At 37.9% G+C, this 13,409-nt stretch overlaps 1 protein-coding gene across 1 annotated transcript in view; it reads right to left on the minus strand.

Moving 5' to 3' along the window:
- Window positions 1-246: 246 nt before the first annotated feature.
- SUN3 (Sad1 and UNC84 domain containing 3) overlaps window positions 247-13,409 on the minus strand; it is a 40,126-nt gene continuing 26,963 nt past the window's right edge. Inside the window, exons 7-10 of the mRNA XM_073809476.1 lie at window positions 12,923-13,038; window positions 11,697-11,864; window positions 1,484-1,576; window positions 247-498 (exon numbers count right to left, since the gene is read on the minus strand). Of these exons, the coding sequence (XP_073665577.1) occupies window positions 379-498; window positions 1,484-1,576; window positions 11,697-11,864; window positions 12,923-13,038 (497 nt within the window). The 3' untranslated portion in view covers window positions 247-378. The remainder of the gene's footprint in view (window positions 499-1,483; window positions 1,577-11,696; window positions 11,865-12,922; window positions 13,039-13,409) is intronic.

The raw sequence follows: 13,409 nt of genomic DNA on the forward strand, positions 1-13,409 counted from the left end.
AATGCAAACTCATTTTTCAGTGCTTCAACAACATGATTCATCCTCAGAAGCTACACTAACATGGGACCTCCCTGGCGGTCCAGTGGTTAAGACTCTGAGCTTCCTCTGCAGGGGGTGTGGGTTTGATCCCTGGTTGGGGAGCTAAGATCCCACATGCCCTGTGGCTAAAAATTTTTAAAAAACACAGTAATGCAGAGAGATTGAATTTACTTTTTTATTTTTTTATTAGTAAAATTCATTCACTTTTTACTGGCAGGTAGGAACCACTTGGAGGTTTCTTTCTCACTTCTGATTTTTGATTCCTATAGGTGTGGTGTAAACTAAGGGAATCACTTGAATATTTTGGACATGTGGTCATGGGCTTCTGCACCAGTTCTTCTAGGTGTCATCTCTTGGGGTGCCATGAACCCTGAATCTATATAAACAAGTATACTTCGGGTGTCCCCAATTGCTAAAGATTTTAAGTTTCATACATAATAAGAATTCAGGAACTTCATGCTGAAAATACAGAAAAGATTGAAATTAATGTCTTATAAAATAAACCTTCTCAAAGAACCCTGAGTCATGCTGATGTAATAAAAAATTAAAACACTGTCTTTCCTTCTAAGTCAAGTGCTTTCAAGTACCAGTCTAATGGATGATGTAATGAGCTACTGTAAGTAAAGAGCTCATAAAAAGGCAAATACAGGGGAGGGAGATAACATGGTGGTCTATACTTCGAGGCCTCTCACTGCCTTGTCCAGCCTCCATGGTGCTCCTTGTTGGCTGCCCCAGGGAGGGATGTGGGTAAACAACTGAATGTGAAACTCTACAAGTACGTTCATTTCTGACACATATACTGCTTTCAGCTTAGATTTTCTCACCATTGGCCGAGAAGTGTAGTAACACACTTGTTTTTACATGGTTTGAGATGCCTTCTGCATCTCTTCATTACTTCCTGTGACTAATGAGAAATGATTAAATATATTTCATATGCCTTAATGACTTTCAAGGGTTTCTAAGTTACCAGTTGGTATTCTTTCCCCATTGAGTTAGGGTGAGAAGTGTTACTTATATTATTTGGTATTAAATATTTATTCTCTCCAAGTTCCTCTCTGCCCCCAACCATCTCATTTTGTACCATCATCATCCCCATCCCTTTTACGGAAGGAAGATGATAGTGACCATCACACCTAATCTTATCAAGGGAATCTAATAAGTAAGATAAGGATGAGAAAGAGAATATATATATATATATATATATATAAGTGATAGCAAATGATGACGAATTTGGCTTAGAAATAAATTTTATATTTGCCTATTTTTTGCATTAAAACTTATGTACATGATTGGAGCTAAGAATTTAAATTCAGACAAGCTTTGCTTATCGCATACTTTTGTCAGAATTATTCTCACACACACCACTTTGCATCAAGCAATCCCAACAAATCCCTCCCTGGGATGGAGTCACTGATACCCTATCTTTTCCCAAGGGTCTCATTACCTGGAGCGCAAATGTTTGAACGGTGGTTCCTGTTTTATTATATATAAACTGACCTAGGAAAATTTCTTCTCCTTCACATTGTTTCGAGACGCCCTGTAAAGAAAACAACAGACACAGAGGTTGTAATGAATGGGTGTTCAGTTACAGTAAACGGAGGCAAGTGTCTGTTCAAGTAGCAACTATTCTCCAGACATCTTTGGGTGTCCTCCGGGGCACAGCGCTATGCTAGCTGCCAGTACTGCCCTATAAACCCAAAAGGTGTTTAACTCTGGTGGGGGAGCCCTTAGGCAAGAAACAGGCTAATCAAAGGGCCGAATAGATTCAGATAGAGAGATAAACAAAGAGGTGAGAAAGAGAGATGACAGAGCAAATTCCAAAATTGACTTTGGCCTCATAAATGTATTTGCTATACTTTGAATAAAATAACACCAAATGAGTCCCCATATTGACCCAATATGCGTGAAACTTAACCAGTTTGCCAAACTTTGATCACACAAATAGCTCCATCCAAAAAGTAAGCTTTTGTTAATTTGTGTATGCAATTACCCTTGTGCTTTTGACCTTCCTTCTCTAACCTTTATTTATTTTTTTCCACTATCAAATATTTTTTTTCTTATTTGTCATCCATTTAATACACATCAGTGTATACATGTCAATCCCAATTGCCCAATTCATCACACCACCACCCCCACCCCACTGACGCTTTCCCCCCTTGGTGTCCATATGTTTTTCCTCTACTTCTGTGTCTCAATTTCTGCTTGGCAAACTGGTTCATCTGTACCATTTCTAGGTTCCACATATATGCGTTAATCTATGATATGTGTTTTTCTCTTTCTGACTTAATTCACTCTGTATGACAGTCTCCAGATCCATCCACATCTCTACAAGTGACCCACTTTCGTTCCTTTTTATGGCTGAGTAATATTCCATTGTATATATGTACCACACTTCTTTATCCATTCGTCTGTTGATGGGCATTTAGGTTGACTCCATGACCTGGCTATTGTAAATAGTGCTGCAATGAACATTGGGGTGCATGTGTCTTTTTGAATTATGGTTTTCTCAGGTTATATGCACAGTAGTGGGATTGCTGGGACATATGGTAATTCTATTTTTAATTCTTTAAGGAACCTCCGTACTGTTCTCCATAGTGGCTGTATCAATTTACATTCCCACCAACAGTGCAAGAGGGTTGCTGTTTCTTCGCACCCTCTCCAGCACCTGTTGCTTCTAGATTTTCTGATGCTGCCCATTCTAACTGGTGTGAGGTGATACCTCATTGTAGTTTTGATTTGCATTTCTCTAATAATTAGTGATGAGCGGCTTTTCATGTGCTTCTTGGCCATCTGTATGTCTTCTTTGGAGAAATGTCTATTTAGGTCCTCTGCCCATTTTTGGATTGGGTTGTTTATTTTTTTAATATTGAGCCATATGACCTGTCTATATATTTTGGAGATTAATCCTTTGTCCGATGATTCATTTGCAAATATTTTCTCCCATTCTGAGGGTTGTCTTTTCGTCTTGTTTATGGTTTCCTTTGCTATGCAAAAGCTTTGAAGTTTCATTAGGTCCCATTTGTTTATTTCGGTTTTTATTCCCATTACTCTAGGAGGTGGATCAAAAAATATCTTGCTGTGATTTACCTCAAAGAGTGTTCTTCCTACTCTAAGAGTTTTATGGTGTCCAGTCTTACATTTAGGTATCTAATCCATTTTGAGTTTATTTTTGTGTATGGTGTTAGGGAGTGTTCTAATTTCATTCTTTTACATGTAGCTGTCCAGTTTTCCCAGCACCACTTATTGGAAAGACTGTCTTTTCTACATTGTATATCCTTGCCTCCTTTGTCATAGATTAGTTGACCATAGGTACGTGGGTTTATCTCTGGGCTTTCTGTCCTGTTCCATTGATCTATATTTCTGTTTTTGTACCAGTACCATATTGTCTTGATTACTGTAGCTTTGTAGTATAGTCTGAAGTCAGGGAGCCTGATTCCTCCAGCTCCATTTTTGTCCCTTAAGACCGCTTTGGCTATTCAGGGTCTTTTGTGTCTCCATACAAATTTTAAGACATTTTGTTCCAGTTCTGTAAAAAAATGCCATTGGTAATTTGATAGGGATTGCATTGAATCTGCAGATTGCTTTCTGTAGTACAGTCATTTTCACAGTATTGATTCTTCCAACCCAAGAACATGGTATATCTCTCCATCTCTTGGTATCATCTTTAATTTCTTTCATCAGTGTCTTATAGTTTTCTGCATACAGGTCTTTTGTCTCCTTAGGTAGGTTTATTCCTAGGTATTTTTTTCTTTTTGTTGCAATGTTAAATTGGAGAGTCCTTAATTTCTCTTTCAGATTTTTCATCATTAGTATATAGAACTGCAAGAGATTTCTGTGCATTAATTTTGTATCCTGCAGCAATGCCGAATTCATTGATTAGCTCTAGTAGTTTTCTGTTGGCATCTTTAGGATTCTCTATGTATGGTATCATGTCATCTGCAAACAGTGACAGTTTTACTTCTTCTTTTCCAAATTGTATTCCTTTTATTTCTTTTTCTTCTCTGATTGCTGTGTCTAGGACTACCAAAACTATGTTGAATAATATTGGTGAGAGGGGACATCCTTGCCTTGTTCCTGATCTTAGATGAAATGCTTTCAGTTTTTCACCATTGAGAATGACGTTTGCTGTGGGTTTGTCATATATGGCCTTTATTATTTTGAAGTACCTTCCCTCTATGCCCACTTTCTGGAGAGTTTTTTTTTATAAATGGTTGTTGAATTTGTCAAAAGCTTTTTCTGCATCTATTGACATGATCATATGGTTTTTATTCTTCAGTTTGTTAATACGGTGTATCACATTGATTGCATATATTGAAGAATCCTTGCATCTCTGGGATAAATTCCACTTGATCATGGTGTATGCTCTTTTTAATGTGTGGTTGGATTCTGTTTGCTTGTATTTTGTTGAGGATTTTTGCATATATATTCATCAGTGATATTGGTCTGTAATTTTCTTTTTTTGTAGTATCTTTGTCTGGTTTTGGTATCAGGGTGATGGTGGCCTCATAGAATGAGTTTGGGAGTGTTCCTTCCTCTGCAGTTTTTTGGAAGAGTTTGAGAAGGATGGGTGTTAGCTCTTCTCTAAATGTTTGACAGAATTCACCTGTGTAGCCATCTGATTCTGGACTTTGGTTTGTTGGAAGATTTTTAATCACAGTTTCAATTTCATTACTTGTGATTGGTCTGTTCATATTTTCTATTTCTTCCTGGTTCAGTCTTGGAAGGTTATACCTTTCTAAGAATTTGTCCATTTCTTCCAGGTTGTCCATTTTATTGGCATAGAGTTGCTTGTAGTAGTCTCTTAGAATGCTTTGTATTTCTGTGGTGTCTGTTGTAACTTCTCCTTTTTCATTTCTAATTTTATTGATTTGAGTCTCCTCCCTCTTTTTCTTGATGAGTCTGGCTAATGGTTTATCAATTTTGCTTATCTTCTCAAAGAACCAGCTTTTAGTTTTATTGATCTTTGCTATTGTTTTCTTTGTTTCTATTTCATTTATTTCTGCTCTGATCTTTATGATTTATTTCCTTCTGCTAACTTTGAATTTTGTTTGTTCTCCTTTCTCTAGTTCCTCTAGGTGTAAGGTTAGATTGTTTATTTGAGATTTTTTTTGTTTCTTGAGATCAGCTTGTATAGCTATAAACTTCCCTCTTAGAAAGGTTTTTGCTGCATCCCATAGGTTTTGGATCATCATGTTTTCATTGTCATTTGTCTCTAGGTATTTTTTGATTTCCTCTTTGATTTCTTCAGTGATCTCTTGGTTATTTAGTAATGTATTGTTTAGCCTCCATGTGTTTGTGGGTTTTTTTTGTTGTTGTTGTTTTTTGTTTTTGTGGTATGCGGGCCTCTCACTGCGGTGGCCTCTCCCGTTGTGGAGCACAGGCTCCGGACATGCAGGCTCGGTGGCCATGGCTCACGGGCCCAGCTGCTCTGTGGCATGTGGGATCTTTCCAGACCGGGGCACGAACTCGTGTCCCCTGCATCAGCAGGTGGACTCTCAACCACTGCACTACCAGGGAAGCCCTGTTTGTGTTTTTTACATTTTTTTCCCTGTAATTCATTTCTAATCTCATAGCATTGTGGACAGAAAAGATGCTTGATATGACTTCAATTTTCTTAAATTTACTGAGGCTTGATTTGTGACCCAAGATGTGATCTATCCTGGAGACTGTTTTGTACACACTTGAGAAGAAAGTGTAATCTGCTGTTTTCAGATGGAATGTCCTATAAATATAAATTAAATCTATCTGGTCTATTGTGTCATTTAAAGCTTCTGTTTCCTTACTTATTTTCATTTTGGATGATCTGTCCATTGGTGTAAGTGAGGTGTTAAAGTCCCCCACTATTATTGTGTTACTGTTGATTTCCTCTTTTATAGCTGTTAGCAGTGCCTTATGTATTGAGGTGCTCCTATGTTGGCTGCATACATATTTTTAATTGTCATATCTTCTTCTTGGATTGATACCTTGATCATTGTGTAGTGTCCTTCCTTGTCTCTTGTAACATTCTTTATTTTAAAGGCTATTTTATCTGATATGAGTATTGCTACTCCAGCTTTCTTTTGATTTCCATTTGCATGGAATATCTTTTTCCATCCACTCTCTTTCAGTCTGTATGTATCCCTAGGTCTGAAGTGGGTCTCTTGTAGACAGCATATATATGGGTCTTGTTTCTGTATCCATTCAGCAAGCCTGTGTCTCTTGGTTGGAGCATTTAATCCATTCATGTTTAAGGTAATTATCGATATGTATGTTCCTTTGACCATTTTCTTAATTGTTTTGCGTTTGTTTTTGTAGGTCCTTTTCTTCTCTTGTGTTTCCCACTTAGAGAAGTTCCTTTAGCATTTGTTGTAGAGCTGGTTTGGTGGTGCTGAATTCTCTTAGTTTTTGCTTGTCTGTAAAGCTTTTGATTTCTCCATGGAATCTGAATGAGATCCTTGCCAGGTAGAGTACTCTTGGTTGTAAGTTCTTCCCTTTCATCACTTTAAGTATATCATGCCACTCCCTTCTGGCTTGTAGAGTTTCTGCTGAGAAATCAGCTGTTAACCTTATGGGAGTTCGCTTGTGTGTTATTTGTCATGTTTCCCTTGCTGCTTTCAATAATTTTTCTTTGTCTTTATTTTTTGCCAGTTTGATTACTATGTGTCTCGGCGTGTTTCTCCTTGGGTTTATCCTGTATGGGGCTCACTGCGCTTCCTGGACTTGGGTGGCTATTTCCTTTCCTATGTTAGGGAAGTTTTTGGTTATAATCTCTTCAAATATTTTCTCTGGTCCTTTCTTGCTCTCTTCTCCTTCTGCGACCCCTATAATGCAAATGTTGTTGTGTTTAATGTTGTCCCAGAGGTCTCTTAGGCTGTCTTCATTTATTTTCATTCTTTTTTCTTTATTCTGTTCCACAGCAGTGAATTCCACCATTCTGCCTTCCAGGTCACTTATCCATTCTTCTGCCTCAGTTATTCTGCTATTGATTCCTTCTAGTGTAGTTTTCATTTCAGTTATTTTATTGTTCATCTCTGTTTCTTTGTTCTTTAATTCTTCTAGGTCTTTGTTAAACATTTCTTGAGTCTTCACGATCTTTGCCTCCATTCTTTTTCTGAGGTCCTGGATCATCTTCACTATCATTATTCTGAATTCTTTTTCTGGAAGGTTGCCTATCTCCACTTCATTAAATTGTTTTTCTGGGGTTTTATCTTGTTCCTTCATCTGTTACATAGCCTTCTGCCTTTTCATCTTGTCTATTTCTCTGTGAATGTGGTTTTTGTTCCATAGGCTGCAGGATTGTAGCTCTTCTTGCTTCTCTCTACCCTTTAAAATTGAAGATTTTTGAGAGGAGAGCACACTGGTGGAAGTTAATTTACCCTGTAAATCTAAAGTTTATTGTTAGGTTCCTTGAATCATAGTAACACAACAAAATAAAGATTTCATGAGTTCAGTCATTTTATTCAATATAATGAAAATCATAATATCAACATTTAAACTATTTATAAATTAATTTATTAAAAGAATTGGATACATCATGACTAAATAATGCACTCACAATTTTATATAATATATATTATATATTCAATTATTTCTAATATATATTATATTCAATTATATATAATATATTCAATTATATATATTATATATAATATACACATTCATCTATATATTGACATATCAATATACATATTTCACATTTTATATATATATATAAAGTCTCATATATTTCCTGTAGCCTGTTTAGAGGCATGCTACTTTTATTTCCACCTTCTTTATCATTCTATTTTAATTTCACTTGGTTCATAAATTCACTAATATTAGAGAAAAACAATGAGAAGTAATTTTTCTTACTAAAGGATTCTTGCCTGAAGTATTCATCCATAAAATCCCTCCATAATGAGCAACTGTGCACACTTTTGTGAGACAGGGTTTGATCTGCTCAAATCCAACATAGCTCAACCATAGGTGTCTGCAGACACTGACTGTGGATGGCATCAGGCTTGCATCAAAGGAGAGTAGTCTCTGTGTTTTATAACTCCAGGACCATGGCATTTAATGGTTTGAATGACACACAAGGCAGGCTGAGCACCCTTGTTTAACTCTGAGCCCTCCTTTGGATAGGAACACGAAGGGATTGAAGTAAGGCATAAACCTCTGAGGAAAACATGGGAGCAGACACTGAGAGAAAAACATCTGGAGATGGCCAAATGGTGACTGGTACAGTGGCCTGGAAAAAACCCACGCTACCCTGGCTGTAGGGGGAACCAACAGCATGCTGGTGCTGATGTTTACTGCAAGGGCCCAGAAAGGGCCAGAGCTGGGGCCGTGCAATGGGGCCCAGCATGAGGTTGAGGGGTCCCCACATCTGAGAGTGGGCTAACTGTCTTTTTAAGAAGCAGTTATACCCTGGTCATCACCCCTGCCCTTGTCCAGAAAAGGATTATCTTTTTCCCCCCAGCTCTACGAAAGTTGACCTCAGGAGCACCCTGCAAAACTAAGAGGTGGAGGTATAACCTCTGCATGAATGGTGGGCTGTGCACCTCCACACCCAGCACATTGGCCAAGCTGAAACCCCCTGGGCACAAGGTTGCAGGATTCCTGGGGTCAAACTTCTGGATACCACACTCTGCAGTCTCCAACCAGACCATCTAGCTGTGAAGCTCACTGTTGACTTGACTCTCATGTGTGCAGCAAAAGCCAGCCACCAGACACATGTGGAAAGCAACTAACAAGAAACATGGAGCCCCTGTTAACAAATAGGAAAGGGGGTACTTGGGAGTAAAGATGTGAGGGAGCTAAAAACATGGAACAAAACTGTAATTGCATCCAGTAATATAGGAAAACATATACACTCTAGAAAAAGGAGTATTTATAGAAAAAGAGTCTTAGAATAATCATGACAGCAGAAATGAAAAATTTAGCATAGGGTTTAAAATATAAATTGATAAAATATTCCAGAAGGTGGAACAGAAAACAAAGAAGAAAAATAAGGTAGAAAAGATTTTTTAAAAAGTAGATTAGACAAAACTACAATGAGGTATCACCTCACACCAGTCAGAATGTCCATCATCAAAAAATCTACAAACAATAAATGCTGGAGAGGGTGTGGAGAAAAGGGAACCCTCTTGCACTGTTGGTGGGAATGTAAATTGATACAGCCACTATGGAGAACAGTATGGAGGTTCCTTAAAAAACTAAAAATAGAACTACCATATGACCCAGCAATCCCATTAGTGGGCATATACCCTGAGAAAAACATAATTCAAAAAGAGTCATGTACCACAATGTTCATTGCAGCTCTATTTACAATAGCCAGGACATGGAAGCAACCTAAGTGTCCATCTGCAGATGAATGGATAAAGATGTGGCACATATATACAATGGAATATTACTCAGCCATAAAAATAAATGAAATTGAGTTATTTGTAGTGAGGTGGGTGGACCTAGAGTCTGTCATACAGAGTGAAGTAAGTCAGAAAGAGAAAAACAAATATCTTATGCTAACACATATATATGGAATCTAAAAAAAGTTTTTTTAAATGGTCATGAAGAACCTAGGGGCAAGACAGGAATAAAGACACAGACCTCCTAGATAATGGACTTGAGGATATGGGGAGAGGGAAGGGGAAGTTGGGGCAAAGTGAGAGAGTGGCATGGACACATATACACTACCAAAGGTAAAATAGATAGCTAGTGGGAAGCAGTCTCATAGCACAGAGAGATCAGCTCCGTGCTTTGCGACCACCTAGAGGGGTGGGATAGGGAGGGTGGGAGGGAGGTAGACGCAAGCGGGAAGAGATATGGGGACATAGGTATATGTATAACTGATTCACTTTGTTATAAAGCAGAAACTAACACACCATTGTAAAGCAATTATACTCCAATAAAGATGTTAAAAAAAATAGATTAGATAAGTCAAATCCCCAGGATGTGGACATGAAACCCCCTGACAACAATTGTGCATTAGGCCTGGCCAGCAACCAGGTTGGAGCAGATGAGCAGTGCTCCAGAGGATATCTTTAAAAAATAAAAAAGAAATTATTTATAAAGTATCTGACATGAATGGGCAGAATGGGAGGATATTTACACATCTGAAGAAGAGGTTGGAAATGTTTTCATGATAGAAATATAGATAACTAAGCAAATTAAATTAAAATGAGGCAATTATCCTCAAGAACATCAAAATTTTCATGTAAAGAAAATAGTATTCCAGTGCATTGTATGACTCAACTAAAACAATATTGTTCACAGAGTCACAGTGAAAATGTTGGCTATGGATTGAAACTGAGATAAGCCGTCTGGCAGTGTCTCACACATGAAACACGGATTCATCATGTGATCTAGCAATTCCGCTCTGTGGCACAAACCCAAGATAAATGAAGCCTGAGGTCCACAGAAAACCTTGTACACAGCTCCTCACAGCAGATTTATTCATAATAGTCAAATGGGTGGGAACCATTCAAATGTCCAGCAACTGATGAACGGATCAATAAAAGGGGTCAATCCATATAAGAAAATATTATCCAGCAATTAAAAATATGAAGTACTGACACATTATAACATACATGAACCTTGGAAACATGCTGAGTGAAAAAAGCCATTCACAAAAGACCAGTACTTCCCTGGTGGCGCAGTGGTTAGGAATCTGCCTGCCAGTGCAGGGGACACAGGTTCGAGCCCTGGTCTGGGAAGACCCCACATGCCACGGAGCAACTGGGCCTGTGCGCCACAACTACTGAGGCTGCACTCTAGAGCCCGCAAGCCACAACTACTGAGGTCTGTGTGCCTAGAGCCCACGGTCTGCAACAAAGAGAAGCCACCACTCGCTGCAACTAGAGAAAGCCTGTGCACAGCAACGGAGACCAAAAGCAGCCAAAAATTAATTAATTAATTAAAAAAAAACAAAAGACCACGTATTATATGATTCCATTTTATGCAAAATATCCAAAATAGGGAAAGCTACAGGTACAAAGTAGATTAGTGGTTGTCCGCAGCTGGGGGAGTGAGGTGGGGGATGGGAAGTGACAGCTAAGGGGTGCAGGCTTTCTTTGGAGAATAGTAAAAATATTCTAAAATTGATCATGTTGATAGTTACACAACTCTAAGTTGTGTACTAAGTGTACACTTTACATGACTGAATCACCAGAGTGTGAATTATACCTCAATAAACCTGTTTGGTTTTTTTTTAAGTTAAGACATAAACATTTTGGGAGAATGGGAGAGGCATGGAAGAGAACTAATCTCCATTTTCCATTAGAGGAAGTCAGTAGATAATAATCAAAACTGAAAAATCAAGCAATAACAGTAAAAACAAACATGAAGTCAGTAATGACATAAGCATCTAAGACTGTTGCAAGTGGAAGCTTCCAGAGAGTAAAAATTGGGGTGGGAGAAGTGGGACAAGGGAAAATCATGTTTCCTTATAAACATGGAAATGTTTCTTTTTAAATTACACTCGTATAACTTTGATAAAAGTAAACAATAGAATTAAGTAATAGTAATCATCTGGTCCAACCCTCTTACTTTGTAGATGACAAAACAGAGATCCAGGAAGTAAGTGATTTTCTCACAGTGATACAAATGGTTAGCTGCACAGTTCAGATGAGATCCCAGCTCCCAATTCCTAACCAATCATCTACTATAACCCCTTCTGAATGAAGATTTAGACAGCTTCTCACATAGACAGAAAATTCCTTGGGTGCGCTGGAGATGTTTCCTGAGGGAGACACCTTCTCTGAGATGTGCTCCATGGTGACAGCAGTTGGTATGATCTTCCTGGCAAGCTTGATTAGGGCATGACCCTGGGAACCTGGAAAGGCCCAGCACTTCCCAGGGTGGACATCCGGCTGGAAAGAAAACACTGCATTAATCTTTTATCTGCTTATATAAATCCACTCCTACAATGTTGGCCAGCTAATCACTATTGACCAAAGAACTTGCTTATGCCTATAATATGAAGGCACTGTGTGGGATGTATCAAACAGGAAAGCTTCCATGATACCCATAGTTTTGGTTGTGCTGATGTCAATCAGAGCCTTTTATTGTGTGAGTATGTTTTCTTTCATTGCTCTAACTAGACTGTAAGTTGCTACAGGCAGCTAGTTGGTATGAGTGGTGAAGGCACTGGTGAAGACAGTGCTGGTGGTGGTAATGAAGAGGATGGTGGCAGTCACTGTGGTGACAATGATGGCAGGTGATGATGGTGATGGTGGTGGTGATGGTAGTAGTGGTGATGATAATGGTGGTGATAGCGAAGCTGGCTATACTGGTGGTAAGGAAGAAAGATGATGTCTACCATTTTCTAGATCTAGACTGTACTCTGGAGTGAGATCTATACATTTGCCACTGAAGGTATTTCTAAACTGGAAATAAATTCAGGTGTGTAGTTATAGTTAAGAAGAACTGTACTGTCAGTTGTGTCTAATGCCTTTTGAATTGAACTGAAATGATGGTGAAAATCTTACTTGGAAATTTCTCCTATTATAATTGGACTTTATAAAAACGTGTTGGCCTGAACAGCACATAGCACAGTACTTGCACTTGGGGGTCATGCATCTTCAACAAGTGTTTGTTGAGTGACTGAAGTTTTCAGTGGAAAAGGAAGACCACAGAATCAACTTAAAGAAAAGATATGGAATGTGTATGTTTTATTTGAGAAGTACATACTGTAGTTCAGTGATCTTAGAATAATAAATAATTATTAATTAATTAATTAATCATAGTTCATTGCCCATAAGTAGGAAATATTTCACGTACTTTGATGACTGTAAAAATGCAAGAGTACAGTTTCAGTTTCCCTGACAAGTTCAGAGGTGTTGCCATTTCAGACATTAAAATTTTTCCTGATAAGTGATAGGAACAGAATCCTAAAATATAAACAGGTTATTTTAAATCTAGCTTTTACCTGGAGAATGATATCTGGAGGCGTTTCATAATTTAAGAAGCCAATCCCATGCCAGTAGAGTTTTGCTTTATTATTTTTGTAACTTTCTGAGGTCCCAGCTTCAAGAACAGAGGCTCCTGAAATTATAAAATAATTTTTAAAATTAAAAAATCACACAATTCAAAACACCATTTAGATTTTAATGTTGTTGGGAAACTAGTACTGGGCAACTTACAAATAAGGTAAAATTCATACCAGGAAACTGATAAGAAAAGTATGACTTTCAGCTTTCACTACCACTGAAATTTTGTCACTTTGAGAAAACCATTCTTACTCTGTGTGGTTTCACAAAACTTCTGGAACTGATATTACAATAAAAAATTGAAATCTGGAGCAATTGATTTAGACATGGAAATATTATGTGTACTGTATTTATTAGCTAAGGAGACATATGGATCCCCATATTTCAACAAGTCATGTGATAAATAAGCCCAATTCAATCAAAAAC

The sequence above is a fragment of the Tursiops truncatus genome, chromosome 9 (genome assembly GCF_011762595.2).
Source record: "Tursiops truncatus isolate mTurTru1 chromosome 9, mTurTru1.mat.Y, whole genome shotgun sequence".
Classification (NCBI taxonomy): domain Eukaryota; kingdom Metazoa; phylum Chordata; class Mammalia; order Artiodactyla; family Delphinidae; genus Tursiops; species Tursiops truncatus.